The sequence below is a fragment of the Ranitomeya imitator genome, chromosome 9, assembly GCF_032444005.1.
Source record: "Ranitomeya imitator isolate aRanImi1 chromosome 9, aRanImi1.pri, whole genome shotgun sequence".
Lineage (NCBI taxonomy): Eukaryota > Metazoa > Chordata > Amphibia > Anura > Dendrobatidae > Ranitomeya > Ranitomeya imitator.
In genome coordinates this window covers 19,685,101-19,710,530 of record NC_091290.1, presented here as the reverse complement: position 1 = coordinate 19,710,530, position 25,430 = coordinate 19,685,101, and the positions used below count along the sequence as shown (strand labels likewise).

Here is a 25,430-nt window from a genome sequence, read left to right as displayed (position 1 = left end):
CTTGTACATAATGGCAGTATTATAGTAGTTATATTCATGTACATAGGGGGCAGTATTATAGTAGCTATATTCTTGTACATAGAGGCAGTATTGCATTAGCCATGTTCTTGTAGATAGGAGTAGTATTATAGTAATTATGTTTTATAATAGTGACGGTAGAGTTTGGTAAATATATTCAGTTTACTGACTACATAAGTTGTTAGAAGAATAGTCATAGGGAATAGAAAAGTAATAATCACCTGACCTGTATTTTTTGGCAGGACAACCCTAAAATATGATCCCAAATCAAATAATGGATGAGTTATAAAATTATAGCTACCATCTGTACAACTCTCAGGACTGTGGTTATACTAAGGCAGCTTTTATGATCAGCAGTTTCTGTCCTTGCTGTTTGCATTATAGGTTAATTATTCTAATATAACTTTTTTACTGCTATTTATAACGTTCCTGTCGTCTTATGCGATGTAGGGGGTTTGTATGCGTTGCTACGGTACGTACAGTATTTGTATGGGATGACACTAGCACGCATTTTATTGGCACCTCAGACAGTATAAAGTTTATATGAGCTTTTATAAACTTTCCTCTTGCGTTAAACTCCTACCCGCTTCCAGAGTGGATATCCAGATAGTCCTTCTCTGTGCTCCTTTCCATAAATCGGATACAAGTTAGGGTTGTGAAGGTCTCGAGGGCGGCAGTAATCAGTTCTTTATTTTCATCACCTGGAAGCACAAGGTGACAGCAACTAATCTACAATCTGCTTGATTTTATGCATTGGTGACCTGCATCTGAATCATAGCAGGGTTTTCTTTGACTCAAGGGACTAGATTCCATTTTGCTGTCACCCCTCCCACACTTACTATAATCAGAGGCCAGCCTGTAGGGCACCGTTACCACGCCATCCGTTGATTTTTCCCACAGACAATAGGGGCACTTTATGGCATTGTAGCTCGTGTCCATCACAATATCACCATGATACAACTTAACTGTAGAGTCTAAATGACAGAACAGAGCATGTGTGTAATGAAGACACAATTCTTTCTTTATGTTCTGGAGAGAAAGGACGATAGTTACCTTTGTTGGACCTTAGTATTTGCGAGAAAACATCTTCTATCTCCTCAGCCTCTGTGTTGGTTAATATTGGAGCTGATGGATGAAAATAAATGACGTTTTATGCAAAATGCATTTATATGCAACATTACGGCCTGTAGTGTACCCCCATTGCGGTGCCTTTTCATTAAAACAGTAACTATTTAATGTGTGACAGTATATAGGACATGACACTGTAGATTAGGACATCGCACAGGAGAACTTTTAAAGCACATACACTATATTGACAAAAGTAAGGGGACACCTATAGGAGCTTTTCACCTGTAGGTCATGGTCATTGATGAAATGTCATGAACAGACTTGTTACACCGGTGGCTCCTATTATAGGATGGCGCTGGTATCAGTGAGCTCTGCACCACCAGTCGTTCTGTCACGTTAGTAAAGGCAGATGGGATGGCGAGGGGCTAGTTGTTATACACCAGAGGTGAGGGGTTGGGTGTTATACACCGGTGGCGAGGGAACAGATGTTATACACAGGGGGCAAGGGACTGTATGCTATAGATCAGGGGCAAGGGGCCGAATGTATATACTGGGAGGCAACAAGGCAGGATGTTATACACCAGGGACAATTGTACTGAATGTTTTAAACCAGGGACAATGGTCCAGATGTTATACACTGGGGGCAATGGGACATGATGTTATACACCAGGGGCAAAGGGCTATATGTTATACACCGGGGAAAGGAGCTGAATGTATACATCGGGGGCCAACAAGGCTGGATGATATACCCCGGGGGTGAAAGGCCACATGTTATATAAAGGTGGTGAGGAGCCAGATGTTATACACCGGGAGCAACAGGGCCAGATGTTATACACTGAGGGGGGCAACGGGGCCAGATGTTATACACTGGGGGGTAATTGTATTGGATTTTTACACTAGTGGTGAGGGGCCGGTTGTTATACACCAGGGGCGATGGTCCATGATGTTATACACCAGTGGCAAAGGCCTGGATGTAATACTCTGGGAGTAACAGGGCCGGATGTTCTACATCAGGGAAAGGGGCTGAATGTTATACCCTGGTAGCAATGGGGCTGGATATTATAGACCAGGGGCAACGGGGCCAGATGTTATACACCGGGGGCAATGGGCCATGATGTTATAGACCAGGGGCAACGGGGCCAGATGTTATACACTGGGGGCAATGGGCCATGATGTTATAGACCAGGGGCAACAGGGCCAGATGTTATACACTGGAGGCAATGGGCCATGATGTTATAGACCAGGGGCAACGGGGCCAGATGTTATACACTGGGGGCAATGGGCCATGATGTTATAGACCAGGGGCAACGGGGCCAGATGTTATACACTGGGGGCAATGGGCCATGATGTTATAGACCAGGGGCAACAGGGCCAGATGTTATACACTGGAGGCAATGGGCCATGATGTTATAGACCAGGGGCAACGGGGCCAGATGTTATACACTGGGGGCAATGGGCCATGATGTTATAGACCAGGGGCAACGGGGCCAGATGTTATACACTGGGGGCAATGGGCCATGATGTTATAGACCAGGGGCAACGGGGCCAGATGTTATACACTGGGGGCAATGGGCCATGATGTTATAGACCAGGGGCAACAGGGCCAGATGTTATACACTGGAGGCAATGGGCCATGATGTTATAGACCAGGGGCAACGGGGCCAGATGTTATACACTGGGGGCAATGGGCCATGATGTTATAGACCAGTGGCAACGGGCCAGATGTTATACACTGGGGGCAATGGGCCATGATGTTATAGACCAGGGGCAACAGGGCCAGATGTTATACATAGAGGGAAATGTGGCTTGCCACATAGGCTTCTCTTCCAGGAAAATAGAATGGGTCCTAGTCTATGTCGGCATTTAGCTAATGTGGATTATGAATGCCAATAACTCACCATCTGTTGGCAGTCTGTTTTCTAGCTGAAAACAAATAAAAGGTTATTAGAATAATTCTAACACCAACATTAATCTGCTCCATGTCTCTTATAAGTAATATACTTTATGTTCTTTATCATTTTATAAATTCTGCTTGCTTTCAATGATTGGAAGCCTTGGAAGGTTAGAAACCTATCTAAACATATAACGACTTCTAAAGTCTGGGCTCAGACGATCGGATGAAAAATGGTCCGTTTTTCTTCCAGATGGCATTTTTTTTCATCCGCCCGTTGTTACACTTGTCATCCATGTGTCCGTTTTTTGCATCTGTCTGACTTCAGTTTTATATATCCACAATATAAAAAAAAAAAAAAGGATGCCATACACATAATGGGCAACAATGGATCAGAGTAGTGAATAAAGCAGCATTTTTTTTTATATATGGACCACGGTGACCCACTTGCACTTGTCAGTAAGCGAAGACTCTTCTTAATGAGTCTAACGTCAATTGGAGATGATGAGGATAAGTTTTCAACCTGTGAATGTATAAAAAGAATCTTTTCGCAAACTTAAAGCAAGCCATGGCGACATCGGCCGGAGTTCTAGAACAAATTATCAGCTGCACTTGCAGAACTTTTCCTCCTGCTGGATCCACTTATATGTTTCCGGAGGCCTCATCAGTGTCGATCGCCGACCCTGCGACTGCCGAGGAGAAGCCAAATAATGGGGACAATGTGGTCAGCTCTTATTAACATCTGTCAGGAGCAGCACCTGCTTGTTGACGGTTTCCATTCAGAAACTTTTTTTTAAACAAAAACAAAACTTAAATAAAACATTGAGCTTATTCTATATATTTTTCAACAACTTTATAAGAGGGGCAACATTTACGGCATGTCCGCAATGCCAAGAATAGGTGTTGACTCCACTTTTTCAATTGCTCTTCCCATAGAAGTGAATGGAGAGATCCACTACATGGTCTCAGAAAAAAAAGTCTTAAAGTTGAAGCAGCACCCATCAGACTGAAGTATCCCTTTACATTCTCACATTGCTGAATGGCTTCTGTACTCACGGGAAGGGCATCGGTAAATGGTAGAAGTACAAGGCAGATGAGGACAGGACTGCGCATTGTTCTGCTTCTGTGTAGCAGCTGCATCTGTCTCCTGGTATATGTACCGGCTTCACCCGCCAGCTGCCAAGGTTCCTCATTGATAAGGATGATGGGAGTCATTACTTGTGCACAATTCTGGAAGACCTTGGTATTAATAAATATCCCGTCATCAAGGTGTTTCCATTATTAGAGCCATTGGCAATGTTACCTGCGGTGACATAGGGAAGGTTTGGGACTCAGAATCCCATAATTAATATATGCAGGATCATTAGATTTGCATATTTGGCTTTTATCCTAAGTCATGTGACAAGGCTCTTAAAGGGTCGACATCGACCTTTAGGATTGCTACTTCCAATAGGTGGCACTAGAGTTCTAGTCCTCTTCCTCTCTGAAGAGACAATTTGCAGATGTGTGGAACAAATACAATTAGTATAGTATGTGTGAAGTCTAATGTAAATGTATTTAATTAATAAAACATTATATTTTGGAAAAAATGGCGTGGGCTCCAACGCCATTTTCCAAACCAGACAAGGGAAAGCCAGCGAATGGGGTCCCAATGTTTATAGCCTGGGAAGGGGTTAATACCCATGGATCTTCCCAGGCTATGAATATCAGCCGGCAGCTGTATATTTAGCCTTTACTGGCTATTAAAATAGGGGGACCCCCCCAAAAAATGACGTGGTGTCCCCCTATAATTAATAATCAAGAAAAGGCTATGCAAACAGCTGCGGGCTGATATTCATAGCCTAGAAAGGGACCATGGATATTGCCCCCCCCCCATCTACAAACACCAGCTCTCAGCTGTAAGATGCACCAATTCCGGCACTTAGCCTCTCTTTTCCCACTTGCCCTGTAGTGGTGGCAAGTGGGGTAATAGTTGGGGGGTTAATGTCATCTTTGTATTGTAAGGTGACATCAAACCCGGCTTAGTAATGGAGAGGTGTCAATAAGACACCTATCCATTACTAATCCCACAGTTGTTAATGGGTTAAAATAAGACACAGCCAGAAAAAGCCTGTATTGATCAGTTTTTTTTGTGCAGATTTGAAGTAGCGTTTTTAATATTTTGTTATATTATAAAGCTTTGATTCTGTACTTAAAAAGCAACAAAACCACACATCTATATTGCACAGGTTGTTACGATTACAGGGATGCCAAATATATGTCTGTTAATATTACTTTTAATATATTTTTTTAAAAATGCATTAAAATCTAATTATTGTAGTTGGTTTTCATAATTTTTAGGAAGAATTTTTTTTACTTTACCTCTAGAACACAAGGTATATGAAGATGCACTGGTATATAAAGATGTAGCTACATGTAGCAGTACAATGTGCCTGTAATGAAGAAGAATGCAATAGACATTCAAGTACTGAAAATTCTCCTATACTTGACAGAAGCTATTGGTGCTGCCACCAATGCTAAAAGTTGGGATTTCGAAACCCAGGGAAGATCAGAGTTCAAGAAAATAGAAGAATGAGGTAATTAAATGAATGTAAGTGTGTACAGAGCAGAGAGATGCTGGCTTTTCCCCTTGAGTAGAAAGAGGTAACACATGCAGGCTTCCCTGCATTGCAGGTGACAAGGCATCGTACACACAGAATAAGTGAAAATCAGGACGTAGTCCTGAGCTACAGTGACAGCATTCTAAAATTTGGATTGTAGAGACCACGCCGGGAGGAGATGAGTATGATGTGACAGTCGCTACTCCCCCTCCCCCGCCGATCCCCTGGGACAATGACTCGAGTATAAGCCGAGAGGCGCACTTTCAGCCCCCAAAAATGGGCTGAAAATCTCAACTTATACTCGATTATACATGGTAATACTCTTAATTGTAAAAGACCTCTCTTATTAGTGAAAGCAGGTCGCGGGATGCAGTAACAGTCAGAGGCAGAACAAGGGTTAACAGAGGGATTTAATGTAACAGCGTTACTCCACACAGGGAGAGAATAAATGGAGGGGAGGTTGAACAAGGTATACTTGGTAAACTTAGGGCAAACAGTTGTAAGATTGGACAGGGGAGAGTTCAAAGGTATCAAACTTATTAATCTGACGTAGATGAAGAGCAGTATCTGCGATGATGGTGGATGCGCCCCGGCTTGAACACTTGAAGGATCCGAAGTCATCCTGGTCCAGAAGAGGTCCTGGGTCCCGATGCCGTCGGTGATAATGAGGTCGCAGGTCTTGAATCCAAGAAGAGAATTGCTGAAGAGGTGACAGTCCTTTCTTTTAAGCGCCGACATGGCGCTGCAGTATGTTGGAGCAGATATATCAGGCCGCCGTACTCAGTCTGCGGCCTGGTTGTCCCATCTCGAGGTGCGCCTCCTACTGTCAGGTCGTGCAGAGGAATCAATCACGCTCAGTGACATTATGGGAGTCGGAACTGTCAGGGATACCGGGAGGAGTCTCTGCCTATTGTCTCCGGTAAGTCTCCATGGGCCCCTCGGGCTTGGGCCTACTTTGTCCTGACTATACTGCAAGGGAGGACTCACAGTCGACCTCCGTACACTACAGTTTCTCGCCGCCACTTTGTTCCCGCGCTCTGTCGCCCTTTTATATTCTCCACTCCCCACGGTCTCAAGTTCAAAGGTCTGTCCAGAGAACTAAGCTTACCCCCTGCATCTCAAGCGACAGCACCAATGGTTGCGGACTCATCCCGGACAATGCACACTAGGGTCGGCTCTCCTCCTTACATTATATTGCATTCTCTCTTTGTCACAGGGCGACACGACCCAAAGGGTGGTCAGTGAACTAATGGCACAACTCACATACAATGGGATGGAATAGGGGTGAGGAAGGCCCTACCAATAGGGAATAAGGGATGGACATCTCCTGAGCTCTAACCTGAGCCTGTCCCTGCACTCACCTAACGCCCTATATGGGTCCTTCCCCCTGCCGCCATCAGGATACCTCGACCCTATTTGTCACCTAACTCTGCCCTGGCTAGTGCACTGCCCGGCAAGGAGCACTAGCCTCACCTCTGCAGATAATAAACACAGGAAAAAGTGACAGACACCAAAGGGACAAGGTAACAAAAAACACCACATTTAGCTTATGTACACCGCTGCTAAACTGCACACTGTAGATAACAACAGCAATTGGACTCCAAACGCCAGACGTGGCAGACACCAGAGAGCTGCTCCTGCTTGGCTGGTCTCCAGAAAGGAACTATATCACCAACAGTCAGCTGATGCACCAGGTGACCTTTCAGAAGATGGTGGGAGTGGTCACCACCCGCATCAGCTGACCCAGCAGCACTGCAGTAACACCAGATTGCCAGCGGGGGAAAAACTGACATTAACCCCTGATGGAAAAAGGTTTTAAACTAAGCGGAACCAGAGCTGCTACGAATCCAAAAATGGATCGTGACAGTACCCCCCTTTCAATGAGGGGCCTCTGGACCCTCAACACTGCACCTCACCAGAAAATGACATATGGCGGTTTTTATTTTTATTTTTTTGCGCCGTTCACCAAGTGGTAAAAGTGATAAGACCAATTTGTTCGTCGGGTTGGTACGATTACAGCAATAACAGATTTTTATTTTTTAATGCTTTGCTATTTTTACACACCGAAAACATTATTTTACAAAAATAAATTTGTTTTTGCATTATCATATTCTGAGAGCTGTAACTTTTTTATTTCTTTGCAGAATTAGCCTTATTATGGCTTATTTTTTTGCGGGACGGTTTGGCTTTTTCATTTATGCTATTTTTTTTTTTTACATATGACTTTTTGATCAGTTTTCATTCACTTTTTTGTGAGTCACTATGACGAAAAAGCTATATTCTTGGCAAGTGTTTTTTTTTTTTACGGCGTTTGACAAATGGAATAAATAACATGCCAGTTTTATGGATTGAGTCATTACGGATGTGGCAAAACCAATTATGTGTACATTTCTTGCTTATTTTTTTATTTATTATAAATGCTGTGTTTTCAGTGGTGAAATGGCTTTCTGTGATTTGTGTGCGCTTTTTTGTTTTTGTTTTTTTTTTTACGTATTATTTTACTTTTTTTTTTTACGTTTGTACTTCGTCTCACTGTGGGACATGTATAATTTTTACTTTGATTGCTGGTCTGTCAGTGTGTCACTGACAAAGCCTGTAAGTTCCAGCTTATAACACAAAAATATGCCTAACCCTAGGGTTTTCTTTCAGACTTATTTCTTTCTGTGGAAAAAAACCTTCCTTTTTACAGTACCAGCCTAGAGAATGAGATTTCTAAACTCTCAATCACACGTTGCATTTTTTATTCCGTTTTTTTTTTTTTATCTGAAGTTTGTGAATTCTTTCAGTTTTGCAGCGTTTTTTACCCATTCAACTGAATGAAAGAAAAAACAAAATGCTGCAAAAACATCAGTATTGTACGTAGCGTTTTTTCTGCTACCACTCTGGTTTTAGGGGTAGAATAAAATGCTGCAAAAATGCATCATGTGAATATACCCTTATCCTGGTTGTGTTCAAGCTGGAAATAAAACAGAATGCCCATAATAACATGGAGACATCATTCATGCTATGGTTTTCCACTTTCAGAATTACTAGGCAGTATCTATTTGTACAGAGCCGCCCATGAAGATTCTATGATGACATCACTCATGATGGTCGGCCATTATGACATCACTCATGATGTTGGCTAATTATGACATCACGGAACACAGTCTCTACTTATAGAACTCGCACAGTGTCACGGGTGTCATTGTTTGACTCTATAGCTGGTGAACTGTGCGCTCTTGCACTTACTCGCTATGGCTGACTATCTTCTAGATAAACTTCAGGTAGACGCACTATGGGGGATTTTTAACAACAATCGCCCTGACACTGCGCTTCTACCACCCGATGGCGTCCTCAGCTTCACTCACCGGCTGGTGATGGGGCTAGTAAGAGACTGCCTGACCAAATACTACGAAGGTCATCTCACCTCAGAATATCTGAGAGATTTACCTCAGAACATCAGGACTTCACTACAGCAGGTAAGCGGCGGACGCTCCGCACAGATCTTCTCCATAATAATAGATAATAATGGCGGGATACAAGTTTCTTCTTTCCTCCAATATAAAACACCGCTAATCCCCAGATATGGCGTCATTGTATCTGCAGAAAGAGGAGCAAATGTCATAAAATGGCCGCCTTCATTGTGACCTTTCTCTCCTCAGGATTTTCATTTGTATTTCTTTTCTTTTTTTTTTATAGGCTGAAGCAAGATTTCAAAATGGCGATTTGTCTTCTATTAAGGACCTCGCCCAAAAAGTCCTGTCTGTACTGGAAGGTCCGGCCCGCTCATCGGAACGCCTGGTAAGGAGCCGTCTTCTTCTCGGTCACACGTCCTTGTTTTCTGATCTTCTCCAGATCACCAGTCAGATATCAGAAGAGCTGGTGTTCCATCTTACAGGCCTCCCTGTCAGCTCCTGGCAGGCACAGCAGAATTATGGCTGCTAGTCCCTAATGCTCCCTCCTCGCCTGTGATGGCAGTCTGTATTCTGCAGATGTAGTCACAGCTCAGTGGCGGGACGTCTGTATATCGGCCTCTGTCTATCACTAGGATTACAGGCTTCCTGCTTGTAATGCTGAGATAACAGGCGATATTACAGAAATGTCGTGTCTACAAGTCTCCTTTACAGTATATTAATCTGGACTTGTGGAGAGGAGCTGCAGTGTAAAGCAATTCCCTCTAATACTGTAATGAATGAAGGACACGATGTCCCCCATGATATAACGAGCGCAGGTAACACGGCTCTGGGGTCACGGTGCAGAGAAGTTTACACTGAACATTTGATTTTTCAATCTTAATTTTTCTTAATCCACCAAAATGAGAAAACATGGCGCATTATCTGCAAGTTACAACTACTGCATCTGTAAATGCAGGTTTAGTGCTCCCTGATTTATGGATTTGGTGATTTAGTGAAATCTTCCAAATATTAAATCTATTTATTCTAACTATTAGGAAACAGCAGAAGGCGACACCGAAGATGGGCAAAACCTACACCCGGAAATGATCCCTGACCTGAATACGAGTCAGGTGGAACTGAGCAGCGATCTGACCACAGGTAAGCCAATCACCCGACCTTCTAGAAGGGATCTCCAGATATTCTAGAGCACAGGGGACAATGGCGGATTTACTCTACTCTGTGTACAGGGAACCTGCCCGCACATGGTACATGTGAAGTGCTGCTCTGACTGGACAGCCCATTATCCTCTAATGACAGGAGCCATTTTGTTTGTAGAAATCCAATGTCTCAGTCAGGAGAATCTAACGTAGAAGCAATGCACCAAATTGGATGGAAGTGCACTGGGGGCGTGGTAGAAACCGTCTGAGTGCAGTGACACGCCCTCCTGCACTTCCAGGCTAATCTGCATATTGCTGCTCAGCTTGAGCTCTCTCTTCCCATCACTCACATGTACAGTGAGGGCGATGTGCTCCTCATATTTACACTCCCCATATAATTAGTGATATCCCCATTTACAGACGGCCGTTATTTCTCCTGTAGATTGCTGTATTGTATATGTAGGATTGATATTGTCTAATACATTTTATTTCTTCATCGTTTTATCACTGTTTTAGATCCAACTGTGCTGGCGATTCCTGACAGTGGAATCTGTGAGATCCCGGAGATCCAAGAACCTGTCGCTGTGAGTATCCTAGAGGGGGTGTCTGTATATCACCAGATCATGGGGTGTGAAGGACGCGTCCAGTATTATCCCCCATATAACCAGGGGACATCTCTATTCTAAATGTAGATGATCCTATAGTGTTAGATAATAGCACTTATACTAAACCGAATCTGGCACCAGGTTTTTGCTACCCATCTGAGAGCAGCATGATGTAGGGGCAGGGACCCTGATTCCAGCGATGTCACCTACTTTACTGGGTGGAGTAGTTGTGATAAAATTGCACTTTTCTGCTGCAGATCTAGCAGAGCTCTGAATGCTGAGCCCTTTATAAGCCCGCCCACACCATTGATTGGCAACTTTCTATTTACAGTACACTGTGAATAAGCAGATATCCGCTAATCTGTGGTGGGGGCAGGGTCACACAGAGCAATAGGAGTACGTGCTGATTAAACACTAATTTTAATTAAACAACAGCTGGAATCAGGATTTCAGCCCTTACATCATGCTGCTCTTAGATTACATATAAAAAAAACCTGCTGACAGAATTGCCTTTAAAGGGAACCTGTCACCCCGAAAATCGCGGGTGAGGTAATCCCACCGGCATCAGGGGCTTATCTGCAGCATTCTATAATGCTGTAGATAAGCCCCCGATGTTACCTGAAAAAGGAGAAAAAGACGTTAGATTATACTCACCCAGGGGCGGTCCCGCTGCTGGTCTGGTCAGATGGGCGTCTCCGGTCCGCTGCGGCGCCTCCTATCTTCTTTCCATGACGTCCTCTTCTGATCTTCAGCCACGGCTCCGGCGCAGGCGTACTTTGCTCTGCCCTGTTGAGGGCAGACAAAGTACTGCAGTGCGCAGGCGCCGAGCCTCTGACCTTTCCGGCGCCTGCGCACTGCTGTACTATCCTCTGCCCTCAACAGGGCAGAGCAAAGTACGCCTGCGCCGGAGCCGTGGCTGAAGATCAGAAGAGGACGTCATGGAAAGAAGATGGGAGGCGACGCAGCGGACCGGAGACGCCCATCTGACCAGACCAGCAGCGGGACCGCCCCTGGGTGAGTATAATCTAACGTCTTTTTCTCCTTTTTCAGGTAACATCGGGGGCTTATCTACAGCATTATAGAATGCTGCAGATAAGCCCCTGATGCCGGTGGGATTACCTCACCCCCGATTTTCGGGGTGACAGGTTCCCTTTAAGTTTTCATAAGTGATCTACCATATTATTCAGCACTGTGCAATGATTCCGGTGTATGGAGGCCTCCCTTATCCCCTTAATGACCTATGAACTGCAATGTCCATGACCTACCCAATCTTATCCGGCATATGACAGCTGATCCAGTTATATACCTTTAACAGCCGTGGGTGGAATCGTGATCCACCTGCAGCTTTTAATACGTTAAATGCCGCTGTCAAACTCCGACAGTGGCATTTAACATGGCTGCGCAGGAAGTGCGTCTTAGCTCTTGGCAGGAGACCCCTGGGGTTGTCATTGTCCCCCGGTGGTCGGTGCTCACAGCAGATGAGCCAAAGTCCAAATTACCGTCCTTTTGCTCCATTCAAAATAAAACAAAAAAATACACATATTTGATATCGCCGCATTCGGAAACGCCTGATATATCAAAATATAAAAATAATTAATATGATCGGTAAATGGCGTAACAAGCAAAAAATCAAAACTCCAGAATTACGCTTTTTTGGTCGCTGCAACATTGCAATAACATGCAATAACGGGCGATCAAAACATCGCATCTATCCGAAAATGGTATCAAATGTCAGCTCAGCACGCAAAAAATAAGCCCTCACCCAGATAAGGAAAAATGGAGATGCTACAAATCTCAGAAAATGACAAGCTTTGGATTTTTTTCACCAATTAAATAAAAAAGAACCTAGACATGTTTGGTATCTGTGAACTTGTAATGACTTGGAGAATCATAATCGCAGGTCAGTTTTAGCATTTAGTGAAGGTGGTAAAAAAAAAAAAAAAAGCAATTGTGGAATTTCACTTTTTTGCAATTTCACCACACTTAGAATTTTTATCCCACTTTTCAGTAAAGGATATAGTAAAAGAGATGGTGTAATTTAAACGTAAAACTACTCAAACATAAAACTCGTCCCACAAAAAACAAGCCCTCACTAGGCCATATTGACCAAAAAATAAAGTTATAGCTCTGGGAAGAAGGGAGCAAAAAACGGAAATAGCGCTGTTCCTTCAGGGGTTAAATGACATCAGTGTCTGCGGAGCGTTCTGCTTGTACAGTCAATCACTGTAAATCGGCTGGGACATAATATTGGAGGAAGAAGTTTTTGTATCTGGAGCTTTTTTCTTGCAGCTTTTTTATCTGACTATCATTTCTTATTTTTTTTATAGGGAGCGATTGAATCATTGATCCCAGCGAGAATGCCGCATATAAGCGACTTTGAAACATCTAAACTGATCTGCGCTGGGGCTTTTGGGTGAGATTTCTGTTGGGTATAATCCACATTTCTCAGGGTATGTGCACACGTTGCGGATTCGTGTGCGGATTTTTCAGCGCAGAATCTGAAAACTCTGCAGGTAAAACGTCCTGCGGATTACCTGCGGATTCATTGGAGCGGGTGTAAAACGCTGCGGAATCCGCACAAAGAATTGACATGCTGCAGAAAATAAACCGCAGCAAATCTGTGCGGTATTTCCCGCAGCATGTGCACAGCGGATTTGGTTTTCCATAGGTTTACATGGTACTGTAAATGGCATGGAAAACAGCGCAGCGTCAAATCTGCAACATGTGCACATAACCTCAGGGTTCCCTATGACAACACTTCTGCCTCTGTGTTCTGCTATTCATCGTTATCATAGGGAAATGATCGGAGTCCACATCACTGTTCACATCTAATTCCCACTATTCAGCTCATTATACACAGTGGAGCGTACGGACCTATAGCAGGTCACACTGTAAGGACCTGTGCACACATTGCAGACTTGTCGCATTTTTTGTGTTTTTTTTTTCTGCTCAGATTTGTTACAAAACCTGAGGAATTTCATGATGCCAGAAATGTGACTGAGATTCCTTAAGTCTCCTGCACACGATGCTTATCTTTCCATTTAAACCTGCAGCATGTCAATTCTTTCAGCGTTGCTTCTGCAGATTTCACACATAATAATGAGTGAAGGAAAATCTGCAACAAAAACGCAGGTAAAAAATGTATCAAAAACACGACAAAAATGCGCCTATTTGACGCATCATTTTTCCTGCTTAGAAATGTAGATATGGTGTAAAGATTTCTGCTGCAAATCTATAATATAACGCTGGGAGCGTCACTCTGTCCGAAGCCTTTATAGACTGCGCAGGCGCAAGCGCCGGCGCAGTCTGGCCCCCACAGAGTAACGCTCCCAGGAGATCGCGGTATGCGTAAGCACTGAACACCTGAACGCACACCGCGATCTCCACCGGAGAGTCAGGGACCGCCAGGAGGGTAAGTATATTCACCTTTCCCCGTTCCAGCGCTGTGTGCGGCTCCGTCTCCCGGCTCCTCTGCTGTGACAGTTCAGAGGGCGCGATGACGCGCTTAATGCGCGCCGGCGCCGCCCTCTGACCAGTCACAGGCAGAGGAGCCGGAGTGTGTCTTCAAGAAAATGGCGCCGGAAAGCGCGGACTGCGCAGGCGCCGATTCCCGCTGCCAGAATCGGCGCCTGCACAGTCCGCGCCATTTTCTTGAAGACACACTCCGGCTTCACTGCAGGTGTGTCTTCAAGAAAATGGCGCCGGAAAGCGCGGACTGCGTAGGCGCCGATTCCTGCTGCCGGAATCGGCGCCTGCACAGTCCGCGCTTTCCGGCGCCATTTTCTTCAAGACACTCCGGCTCCACTGCAGGTGTGTCTTCAAGAAAATGGCGCCGGAAAGCACGGACTGCGCAGGCGCCGATTTCGGCAGTAGGAGGACGAAGAAAATGGACGGAAAGGAATGGCGTAACAAATTGCTGTGACATGAAGCTGTGACACTTCATGCCACAGCAATTTGTTATTTACTCCACCTGATTCCTTTCCGCCGCCATTTTCTTGGTCCTGCTGCCGGAATCGGCGCCTGCGCAGTCCGCGCTTTCCGGCGCCATTTTCTTGAAGACACACTGCCGGCGCCATTTTCTTGAAGACACACTGCAGGTGTGTCTTCAAGAAAATGGCGCCGGAAAGCGCGGACTGCGCAGGCGCCGATTCCGCCAGCAGGAGGACCAAGAAAATGGCGGCGGAAAGGAATCAGGTGGCGCAAGTAACAAATTGCTGTGGCATGAGGCTGGGGCACTTCATGCCACAGCTATTTGTTACTTACGCCACCTGATACGGGGCATATACTATGGAGCATCTTATGGAGCAGCGTATGGGGCATATGGATGGGAGCAGCAAATTAAAGAACGGTGCCGCAGGATGGGAGCAGCACATGACAGAACGGGGGCGCAGGATGGGAGCAGCACATGACAGAACGGGGGTGCAGGATGGCAGCAGCACATGGCAGAACGGGGGCGCAGGAAGGGAGCAGCACATGACAGGATGGGAGCAGCAAATGACAGAACGGGGGCGCAGGATGGGAGCAGCACATGACAGAACGGGGGCGCAGGATGGGAGCAGCACATGACAGAACGGGGGCGCAGGATGGGAGCAGCAAATGACAGAATGGTGGCGCAGGATGGGAGCAGCACATGACAGAACGGGGGCGCAGGATGGAGCAGCACATGACAGAATGGGGGCGCAGGATGGAGCAGCACATGACAGGATGGGGACGCAGGATGGAGCAGCACATGACAGGATGGGGACGCAGGATGGAGCAGCACATACCAGGATGGAGACCATATACCAATATAAATGCTCGCCACCCGGGCATAGAACGGGTTCAATAGCTAGTACTTAATATGGGCACATACCTTAAGGAAAGGGATTGATATAATATATTGCAGTCACTTGTCCTAGACCCCATCTGTTCTTATGCTGCCGCCTCCACCAGAGCTTGGTCCTCAGCAGACTTTTGTTTTTGGGTTCTATTATGGAGCTGATAAGAGTAATTGGCTACACATGGTCACGGGAGGATTGACACGATATTGACCCCGTGAGTCCAATCACTACCTCAGCACCAGAAGGGGGCGCCAGAGCAACCAAAGACTGGCCCGGAGGATGGAGAACTGCAGGAATGGACAGGTGGGAGCCTTGGGCAGGTGGGTAGAATGTACTCCATTATTATTTAACTACTTCCATCCCCTCCATTTATTATGCCTTAGGCCGGGGTCACACTTGTGAGTGCAGTGTGAGAAACTCGCCTCAATATACGGCAATGCCGCCGGCACTCGGGACATAGAAATACATGCAGTCGCACACTCCGCTCCCGAGTGCCGGCCGCAGTGCCGGGTATTGAGGCGAGTTTCTCGCATTGCACTCACAAGTGAGACCCCGGCCTTAGGGATTGAGAGGAGCAGAATAAACTTCTTACAGCAATTGGAGGAATTTCAATTTCGACTAAATTTTGCTTGGACAGAATCGGATCTTCTGGTCAATTATAGCGAATCTGCCCAAGAAGATTCTTTCCTGTCTAATATGACGTGTGAGGGCTCCGGCAGACATGGCTTTGTGCAGATCTCCATAGCTGATCTATGCAGTGCTATATTATTCATTTCTAGAATTGTATCTCTAGTGACGGACCGACTTCAAGAAATTAGTACAGAAGATCATATAATGACTTCTATAGATGGACTGTTAATAAGGATTGATTATTTACCATGGATTGTGCTTTTCTCCAGCTCCGTCTACTTAGCGCGCCATAAAGACTTACATCACACCTTTGCAATGAAGAAAATGGCCAAGTGGAGCCTGCATATTCCAGAAAAAAAGGAATTGGCTTATCTGGAAAGGGACATCTTAACATTCTCTGATTGTCCCTTTGTGGTCTCCATGCTCTGCTCCTTTCCATCTAAATCTCACCTCTGTATGGTCATGGAGTATGCGGAAGGTAGGACATGTGTATTCTATTATAGTCAGTCCACGTCTGCTGACATCTTATCATATCATTAGGATTTATCCAGGTGGTTGGTTACATCGCCACAGAGCATTTACTATAGGTTATATATGACCTACATGCACGGAAATTAATTTTTCTGCGAGCAGGGGTACTATGGGGCCCATGAGTTCTAGGGGGCCCAGCATCACTTGGCATTGGGCCACGTCACTCCTCCTGTCATCACAATTTCAGCATGGCCGCATCCTCAGAATGTGAATACAGCTGAACAGAATGGCGCATCATGAGGCCGAAAGCCCCCGATCCACCATTCAGCCCGTGGTCGTGAGACTGTGATCTGAGACTCCGTACACCGCAGGGGCCAAGTAGTCACAGCTCCGCGCCCGTAGTGTGGAGTCTCAACACTCACACCGGACTGACCAGAGCAGCACGCCGTGGCAATGGGGCCAGGGGAATAGTGCTTTATTTATTGTCAGCATCTGTAGGGGCCATAATACTGATTGGGTGACTGTGGGGGACATAGTACTGTGTGCTAGGCAATGGGAGCCTGCTAATACCCCCAGATTGACTTGTCAACAGTGAATGCCCCTGTACAGAGTGGGGTCTTCATACTGAGTGGTGTGCTGTGGGGGACCTTATTTTGTGCACTATTGAGGGCATCATACTTTGAAATGGCCATAAAAAGTATATTGCTGGTGAGAACACTGAGGGGCTTCAATGGATGGATAGATAGACAGATGGATAGTTTCTTCAGCTGTAGACAAGATGTGATATCACTTTATGTTATTAGTTACATGGACCACATTTCACCACTAGTTTAGTCTAATACTATGTGCGCTATTCATTATATCTGTATATAGTCTCTCCTGCCAATTATCTCGGCTCACTTCCCATTATACATCATGGTGATCTGCTTTATAAACCTCTCACCGGTCATATTTCTTTTTTCTACAGGTGGAGATTGTCAGACCCTATTACACACCAGGGGTCGTTTATCTGTCCCCTTGGCCCGCTTGTATTTTGCAGAAGCGGTTGTTGCTGTAGAATACTTGCACAGCTATGGTGTGGTGCACAGAGACCTGAAGCCAGAGAAGTAAGTACCCCCTGTAGTATGATAAAGGAAGTTATCATTTATTATCATATAGTCTACAAGGTTAAAACCATCTTTTCTTCCACAGCCTCCTGATAACATCTACTGGACACATTAAAGTTACTGATTTTGGTCTTTCAAAACTTGGCGTCATGATGCCAAAAAACAACATCTACAAGCAATCAGCAGAGGAGATCAGCAGAGAGTTCAAGGACCTTGAGGTGGGCATCATTTATAGAAACGCAACTTGTTCTTTACTAATCTCATCACACTGTTTCTTCTCTGCATTCGTCATTTCTAGAGATCTTTTCCGCTGATATTTTATCTTATGTCATTGTGTTTTTATGGTGGGAACTTGTAATAATAATGTTATGATTAATCTCATCTCTTTCTTCTGTTGGTTTCCAGGTCTCTGGCACCCCATATTATGTAGCCCCAGAGGTCATCCTGAAACAAGGCTATGGAAGACCTGTTGACTGGTGGGCAATGGGGATCATACTACATCAATTTCTTGTGGGATCTGTACCATTTAGAGGGAAATCCCCAGATGAGGTTTTTAAAAATATTGTCGGTGGTAAGTGGAATAATCCAATCATTGCTTTGGTTGGTTACATTTGTTTACTTATTTCCTTAGCTTTGTCTTACAGACCAATAAAGATGTTTCATTTTCTGTAATTTTTTATATAACAGGACACCTATGTTGGAATTGTTATCACGTTCCTCACTTTAATGCTTGGTGCCTCATCACTAAACTGCTGAGAAAAAAACCTAAACGAAGACTTGGGACAAGTAACAATTTTCTTATTACACATAGGACATATTGCTCATGTCTATGAGAATTAGCAGTTCTCTATCAGCTCATCCATTTCTAATTCTTCATAATATGACTTTCAGTCATATATTTAGTGATGAGCATATATACTCGTTACTCGAGATTTCTCGAGCATGCTCGGGGGTCCTCCGAGTATTTATTAGTGCTCAGAGTTTCAGTTTTTATTGCCGCAGCTGAAAGATTTACATCTGTTAGCCAGCATAATAAGTACATGTGGGGGTTGCCTGGTTGATAGGAAATCCCCACATGTACTTATGCTGGCTAACAGATGTAAATCATTCAGCTGCGGCAAGAAAAACTAAAACTCTTAGCACTAAAAAATACTCGAAGGACCCCGAGCATGCTCGAGAAATCTCGAGTAACGAGTATATTCGCTCATCACTAGTCATACTATTTCCTTCATGTTTGCTCAGAAACGTCATTAGTTCAGAATTCAGTTAAACAGTTCAGATATGGAACAGTCTCTGACAATATTCACAACGCGTTAATTTTGTATTTTCCAGCAGGGGCATTTGAGATCAAGAGTCATCCATTCCTGACTTGCTTAGACTTTGACAACCTTCTAAGTCAGAAGCCGGAGTATATTCCTCAGCTTGTGTCAAGTGTGGATACAAGCTTCTCTATCAGTAAGTAGAAGAAGACGTCATCTAGACTAATCAGCTGTTTGTCTCATCTACCATAGTTTGAGACAATCGATTCCCATTAATATTACGGATAAATGGTGACTGTGTTATATTGACAACTTCTAATAATACTTCATTACCTATGTCTTGTAGAACACTCTGATATAAACAAACATCTGGTCTCAGAGGATGAGGACGAGAGCTTTATCTACCAAAATTTTTCTTCTTCTTCTGAATGGCTTTCTAAAGTAAGTATGAGAACAACAAATAAAAAAAATAAATAAAAAAAACAATCTAAAAGTAAGAAAAAAAAGTATTTCATATCTTCTTGTTGTCCGCATTTAGCTCTGTACCACCGCTACCAGGAGGATGAATAATGAGGATTCCAAGTCACCTGCAGAATTTACCCAAGCATCCTGCACAAACATCTTAGAAATGTGAGTAGATTATAGGGTCATTACTTGCAGCTCCAGGCTGATATATGCTCACAACCCCAAATATAGGACATAAATAACATAATATGAATTACAGCATCCATCGCCCCACGATTAGCAGTCATTAGGCTTCAGAGGCTGCTGATGGTAACATCCTATAACTGTAGCCAGTCATGCACTTTTAGTGCTGCCCACACTGTAGGAAATGTAGTAATACATGCCAGCCATTCTTTGTAGTTGTTTTTCGCTCTGCTCTATAAAAGCTAGATTTAAGCAGGAAACCTTCCCCACTATAACTCTCATATGTCCTAATAGGCCTTATAGTTGGTGTTAAACTACTGAGGCAACCCCTTTTATACTGCATTTACTTGTGATTTACACATTTTTCTTCTAAACAGGCAGAAAGAATCTGTTCCTGCATCTATTAGAGATGATGATATTACCAGTTTGCAATGGTCATCCCCATCGTCAGGTACGTACATGTCTACAGCACTACAAATAAGAATGTTGACTTCATCTCAAATATTGCCACATGTTTTTTCTGTAATTGGTCTCCTATGCTGTCCATGTTTCATGGATCCCAATTATGTTGCCCATAGGCCCATACATTTCTCTAACTTTGTACAGTTTTTCCAGATTACCAGATCATTCATCTGGAGCAGATGTTATCTGTCAGTGATGGGATTGTCGCATGTATGATGGCTGACAATGATCGCTGACTTCTGTATGATAACATTCCTCTGCTGTTCGTGCACAATAGTATCATGTAATAAGGCGTATCATGTAATAAGGCTTTCCTTTACTTACATTGCACTGGTAAACAGAGATTTTGGTGCCAATGATGTCTTAACGGTTTTATATTAAGTTTATGGTGCTGATTAAAAATATTGCTTTGGTTTTGCCAGATTGGCTCTAGTTTTTGAAATAATTAATAGTTAATTAATTAAAATAAAATTCTGGCCTCAAAGTCGCTTTTATAGCATTGTAAGCCTAGAAATATAAAATAATTACATAGGATATTTCATTACCTAGGAAATCATTATTTGTATGGATGAACTATTGTCACGCTGTGACGGTTTTCGGTAACAAAAGGGGCCTCAAACTGTCCCTAGAACTGGGCCCTCAACTATTCCTGTCCCAGGGGTACTCTTGAAGGTAGAGAGACCTGAGTCTATACCAGCCTAGAAATGGTCGTTATCCTCTTCAGCACCAAAGGAAATTAAATTAATTTAATATGGGACACAAAAAATGGAAGATCTGCAATTCACAATAAGTAGTGATCTTCTAACCCCAGATCTCCCAGGAGGACGAGACACACTCTTGACAATTATCCCAAAAAGTAGAACCAATTCAGCAAAAGTAATGGTGATCCCTGGACCTTCATGAAAGAAACACATGACATTACCCTATTTGTTATATTTCCTCCTGAAGGGGTTAAATGGTGGGAAAATATATTTCTGTTTTTGCCATTGTACATACTCACAAGTGCTTTGCAGGTATTTGGCTAGCAAACCTGGCCAGTCTGGGGACCGTAGCATGGGATGGATAGGTTTTCTTCCCTGTGAACTGTCTCTGATTGGTGCATGTATTAGTAAATAAAGAGGGAGAGGAGAAGAAAAGAGGGAGGCACCAGAGATCCGTGCCCGATCTTCAGCATCTTCCTAGCAGAAGTGCTGCCCCACCCTTCATTTTGTCATGGCCTTAGGGTTACATTCAGGTATCTGAATGAACAGATGGGTTTCCACGCTGTCACACAGGACAACATGGGAGTGTGCATCTGTTACTGGCGGTGAAAAGATTACGGTCGGTCAGGTGTCAGCTGATAACTACTACTGTCATCAGCGTTGCCTGCTCTAGCTGATAGCAAGAGCAGGCATTGCTGATGATAGTACTCACCAGCTGGTGCCTGTACCAGCCAGAACACAATGACAGCAGCGTGAGTCCAGCTGCTGAGATGAGCGCTGACATTAGTAACCTTATCCGGGATCATAATGGGACATAGGATCGCTCTACGGTGGATCCCTTTAGATTATTTTTTTTAAAAGGTAAAAAATGGGTAAAAAAGGGTTGGCGAGTTCTTTTTAGAATTAAAGGACTTTTCATCTAATGGATGCACCTTTTTTTGTGGCGGCTGCGGGATGCTTTTTTTAGGCTGGGGAGGGGGGGAAAGGGGGAGCGACGATAAATGATCCCTGATCTTTTTATGAATAAGATTTCTCTACCGTTTGGCCACAGTGACTGCACAATAGTGACATGTAATAAGTCGTCCCTTTACTTATGTTATAGATACAATGCAGATACTATAAGAATACGTTGCTACTGATGTTTGTTTGTTTGTTTGTTTTTCACAATCTGATCGGATATTTTAGTTCCTGAGGACAGAAAATCTTCGATACCTTTGAGTAGAGCACAACAGAACTCTGAAAATGAAAAAAAGGAGGAAAAGAGACAACGTAAGTGTGAGAATCAGCTTAATGTTGTGTAATGTCAATCAATGAGAAAGAATCATGTGGAGAAGATATTGTCTGATGGCTGACAGTGATCCCCGACCTCTGTATAGTAAGATTCCTCTGATGTCCGGCCACAGTGATCGTATATTAGTATCAAGTAATATGGAGTCCCGTCACTTACATTATATTTACTTCTCTTCTCACAGGTCCCCTCCTCTGCCGGATCTTATCATCCTGCCGTCGTGGATTATCCTGGGCTGCTCGCGCATTTACATGTTGTTGCTGTTGCCCCAACCCCATCTAAAAGACTGGAATCCTCCACATCTAGCATCCTGAAGTCCAGCAGATCCACCATCACTGCTGGACCTGTATAGAAGGATCTTCACCATCTACCTGTGGCCTTCTGACCGTTACATCTTTACCCGGACATGTTCTGCCTCTGTCACCAAGCGCCGCGGTATTCATACTGCTCGCCAGACTTGGCTTTTACTGATCACCTGGTACCTGACCCCAGCTTTGTTCCTATGATTTCGTCTATTGATACCCGGACATGTTCTGCCTCTGTCACCAGGCGCCGCGGTATTCATACTGCTCGCCAGACTTGGCTTTTACTGATCACCTGGTACCTGATCCCAGCTTTGTTCCTATGATTTCGTCTATTGATACCCGGACATGTTCTGCCTCTGTCACCAGGCGCCGCGGTATTCATACTGCTCGCCAGACTTGGCTTTTACTGATCACCTGGTACCTGACCCCGGCTTTGTTCCTATGATTTCATCTATTGATACCCGGACATGTTCTGCCTCTGTCACCAGGCACCGCGGTAATCATACTGCTCGCCAGACTTGGCCTTTACTGATCACCTGGTACCTGACCCCGGCTTTGTTCCTATGATTTCATCTATTGATACCCGGACATGTTCTGCCCCTGTCACCAGGCGCCGCGGTATTCATACTGCTCGCCAGACTTGGCTTTTACTGATCACCTGGTACCTGACCCCGGCTTTGTTCCTATGATTTCATCTATTGATACCCGGACATGTTCTGCCTCTGTCACCAGGCACCGCGGTAATCATACTGCTCACCAGACTTGGCCTTTACTGATCACCTGGTACCTGACCCCGGCTTTGTTCCTATGATTTCATCTATTGATACCCGGACATGTTCTGCCTCTGTCACCAGGCACCGCGGTAATCATACTGCTTGCCAGACTTGGCCTTTACTGATCACCTGGTACCTGACCCCGGCTTTGTTCCTGACTATGATTTCGTCTATTGATACCCGGACATGTTTTGCCTCTGTCACCAGGCGCCGCGGTATTCATACTGCTCACCAGACTTGGCTGTTACTGATCACCTGGTACCTGACCCCGGCTTTGTTCCTGACTATGATTTCGTCTATTGATACCCGGACATGTTTTGCCTCTGTCACCCAGCGCCGCAGTATTCATACTGCTCGCCAGACTTGGCTGTTACTGATCACCTGGTACCTGACCCCGGCTTTGTTCCTGACTATGATTTCGTCTATTGATACCCGTACATGTTCTGCCTCTGTCACCAGGCGCCGCGGTATTCATACTGCTCGCCAGACTTGGCTTTTACTGATCACTTGGTACCTGACCCCGGCTTTGTTCCTGACTATGATTTCGTCTATTGATAATGTTCCTGGATTTGTTAATCCCTTAACCTTCTATCCTATTATTAATAAAAAAAAAAACTAAAACCGTTACTGTTGCTCTGATTCCTTTTCATCCTGAATTCACAACTAATTTTAAGTTACTAATTGCTCTTCGTGTCACTAAATGTATTTGTCATTATCTTGAATGCAGCCAGGGCTGCCACTAGAAATTTCGGGGCCCCATACTGGCAAAATTTTCGGGCCCCCTTGAGACTCCGCCCAGGCTCCACCCCAGCCCCGCCTCCAGGCTCCACCCCTCGAACTGTCCACAGTCCCACCGCTCTCTCTTGGAAAAACTCCACTTCTCACCAATCACACATTAACAGTTCCCATCACCAGATCACACATATAGCAGGCAGCTTTTGTTTTGGCCAAAAGATTTTTTAAGCCGCCACCATAACACGGTAGACACTTTTGGCCGGGCCCTACTCTGCTGTAACCTATTAAATATTTGTTAAAATATGCAATACAATTTAGGTATATTTTTATTTATTTTTCAATTTTTAAAATGCCCAATAATATCACATAGAAGGAACAAATACCACAACACCATGACCAGACCACATATTACCACCACAGTGATCGAATAATATCACATACAAGGAACAAATACCACAACACCATGTCCAGACCACATATTACCACCACATAGTGACTGAATACTACAATTCTGATCAGTAATTTTTAAAAAAGCACCATACTATCACCATAAGTGCCATTATACACAGGAGATCTGTACTTAGTATGCAGTGTCTGTGTACAGATAATATAGTGATCACTAGTGAAATTATACACAGGAGCTCTGTATACAGTGTATAGTGTCAGTGTATAGGTAACACACTGACTCACCAGTGACGTCTCTAGGTGAAGTCCTTCATCTTTCATCCAGCACAGACCGCCATCATTTCATCCAGCCAGGACTTCTCTCTGCAGGAAATAACACAGTTATCTCGAGCTCCGCTTGCAGAACACATTACTTAATTTTTCACAACTTCTACATTACACCACATGAAGAAGGCGACATAGTATCACTCTATACAGTAACAGGACCGCCCCCCATTTAAAACAGTATACTCAAAAAATAAAATAAATACATCACTGCAGTAATAATATCCCTAAATTAGCCCCTATGGTATTAATAATATCACCCAGCCTGGCCCCGTGTGTCTCATTCCTGGCGTCAGCCAGATATTCTCCCATCCTGCCCTCATGAGTATCCATTCTGCCCCATATGATCTCCTTATCCTGCCCCATATGATCGCCCCATGTGATCTCTCCATCCTGCCCCATCTGTCTCCATCATATCCATCCTGCCCCATGATCCTGCACGATCTGTCTCCAATTCTGCCCCCAGTGTCTCCAATCATGCCCCATGTCTCCATTCTGCCCCCTATGTCTCCAACCATGCCCCCATGTCTGCAATCCTGACACTTGTCTCCAATCATGCCCCCTGTGTCTCCATTCTGCCCCATCTGTCTCCAATCCTGCCCCATCTGTCTCCAGTCATGCCCCCATGTCTTTCATCCTGCCCCGTGTCTCCAATCATGCCCCATATCTCCATTCTGCCCCTGGGTCTCACAGTCTGCCCCTGTGTCCAGCATTCTGCACCTGTCACTGTGTCCAGCATTCTGCCCCTGTCACTGTGTCCAGCATTTCTGCCCCACTGTGTCCAGCA

General features: G+C 44.5%; 1 protein-coding gene across 1 annotated transcript in view; it reads right to left on the bottom strand.

Moving 5' to 3' along the window:
- The window catches only part of LOC138648678 (hatching enzyme 1.2-like), a 30,692-nt gene extending 26,594 nt beyond the window's left edge, over positions 1–4,098 (bottom strand). The window contains exons 1-5 of the mRNA XM_069738469.1: positions 4,034–4,098; positions 2,985–3,009; positions 1,072–1,143; positions 858–992; positions 602–719 (exon numbers count right to left, since the gene is read on the bottom strand). Of these exons, the coding sequence (XP_069594570.1) occupies positions 602–719; positions 858–992; positions 1,072–1,143; positions 2,985–3,009; positions 4,034–4,090 (407 nt within the window). The 5' untranslated portion in view covers positions 4,091–4,098. The remainder of the gene's footprint in view (positions 1–601; positions 720–857; positions 993–1,071; positions 1,144–2,984; positions 3,010–4,033) is intronic.
- Positions 4,099–25,430: the final 21,332 nt, after the last annotated feature.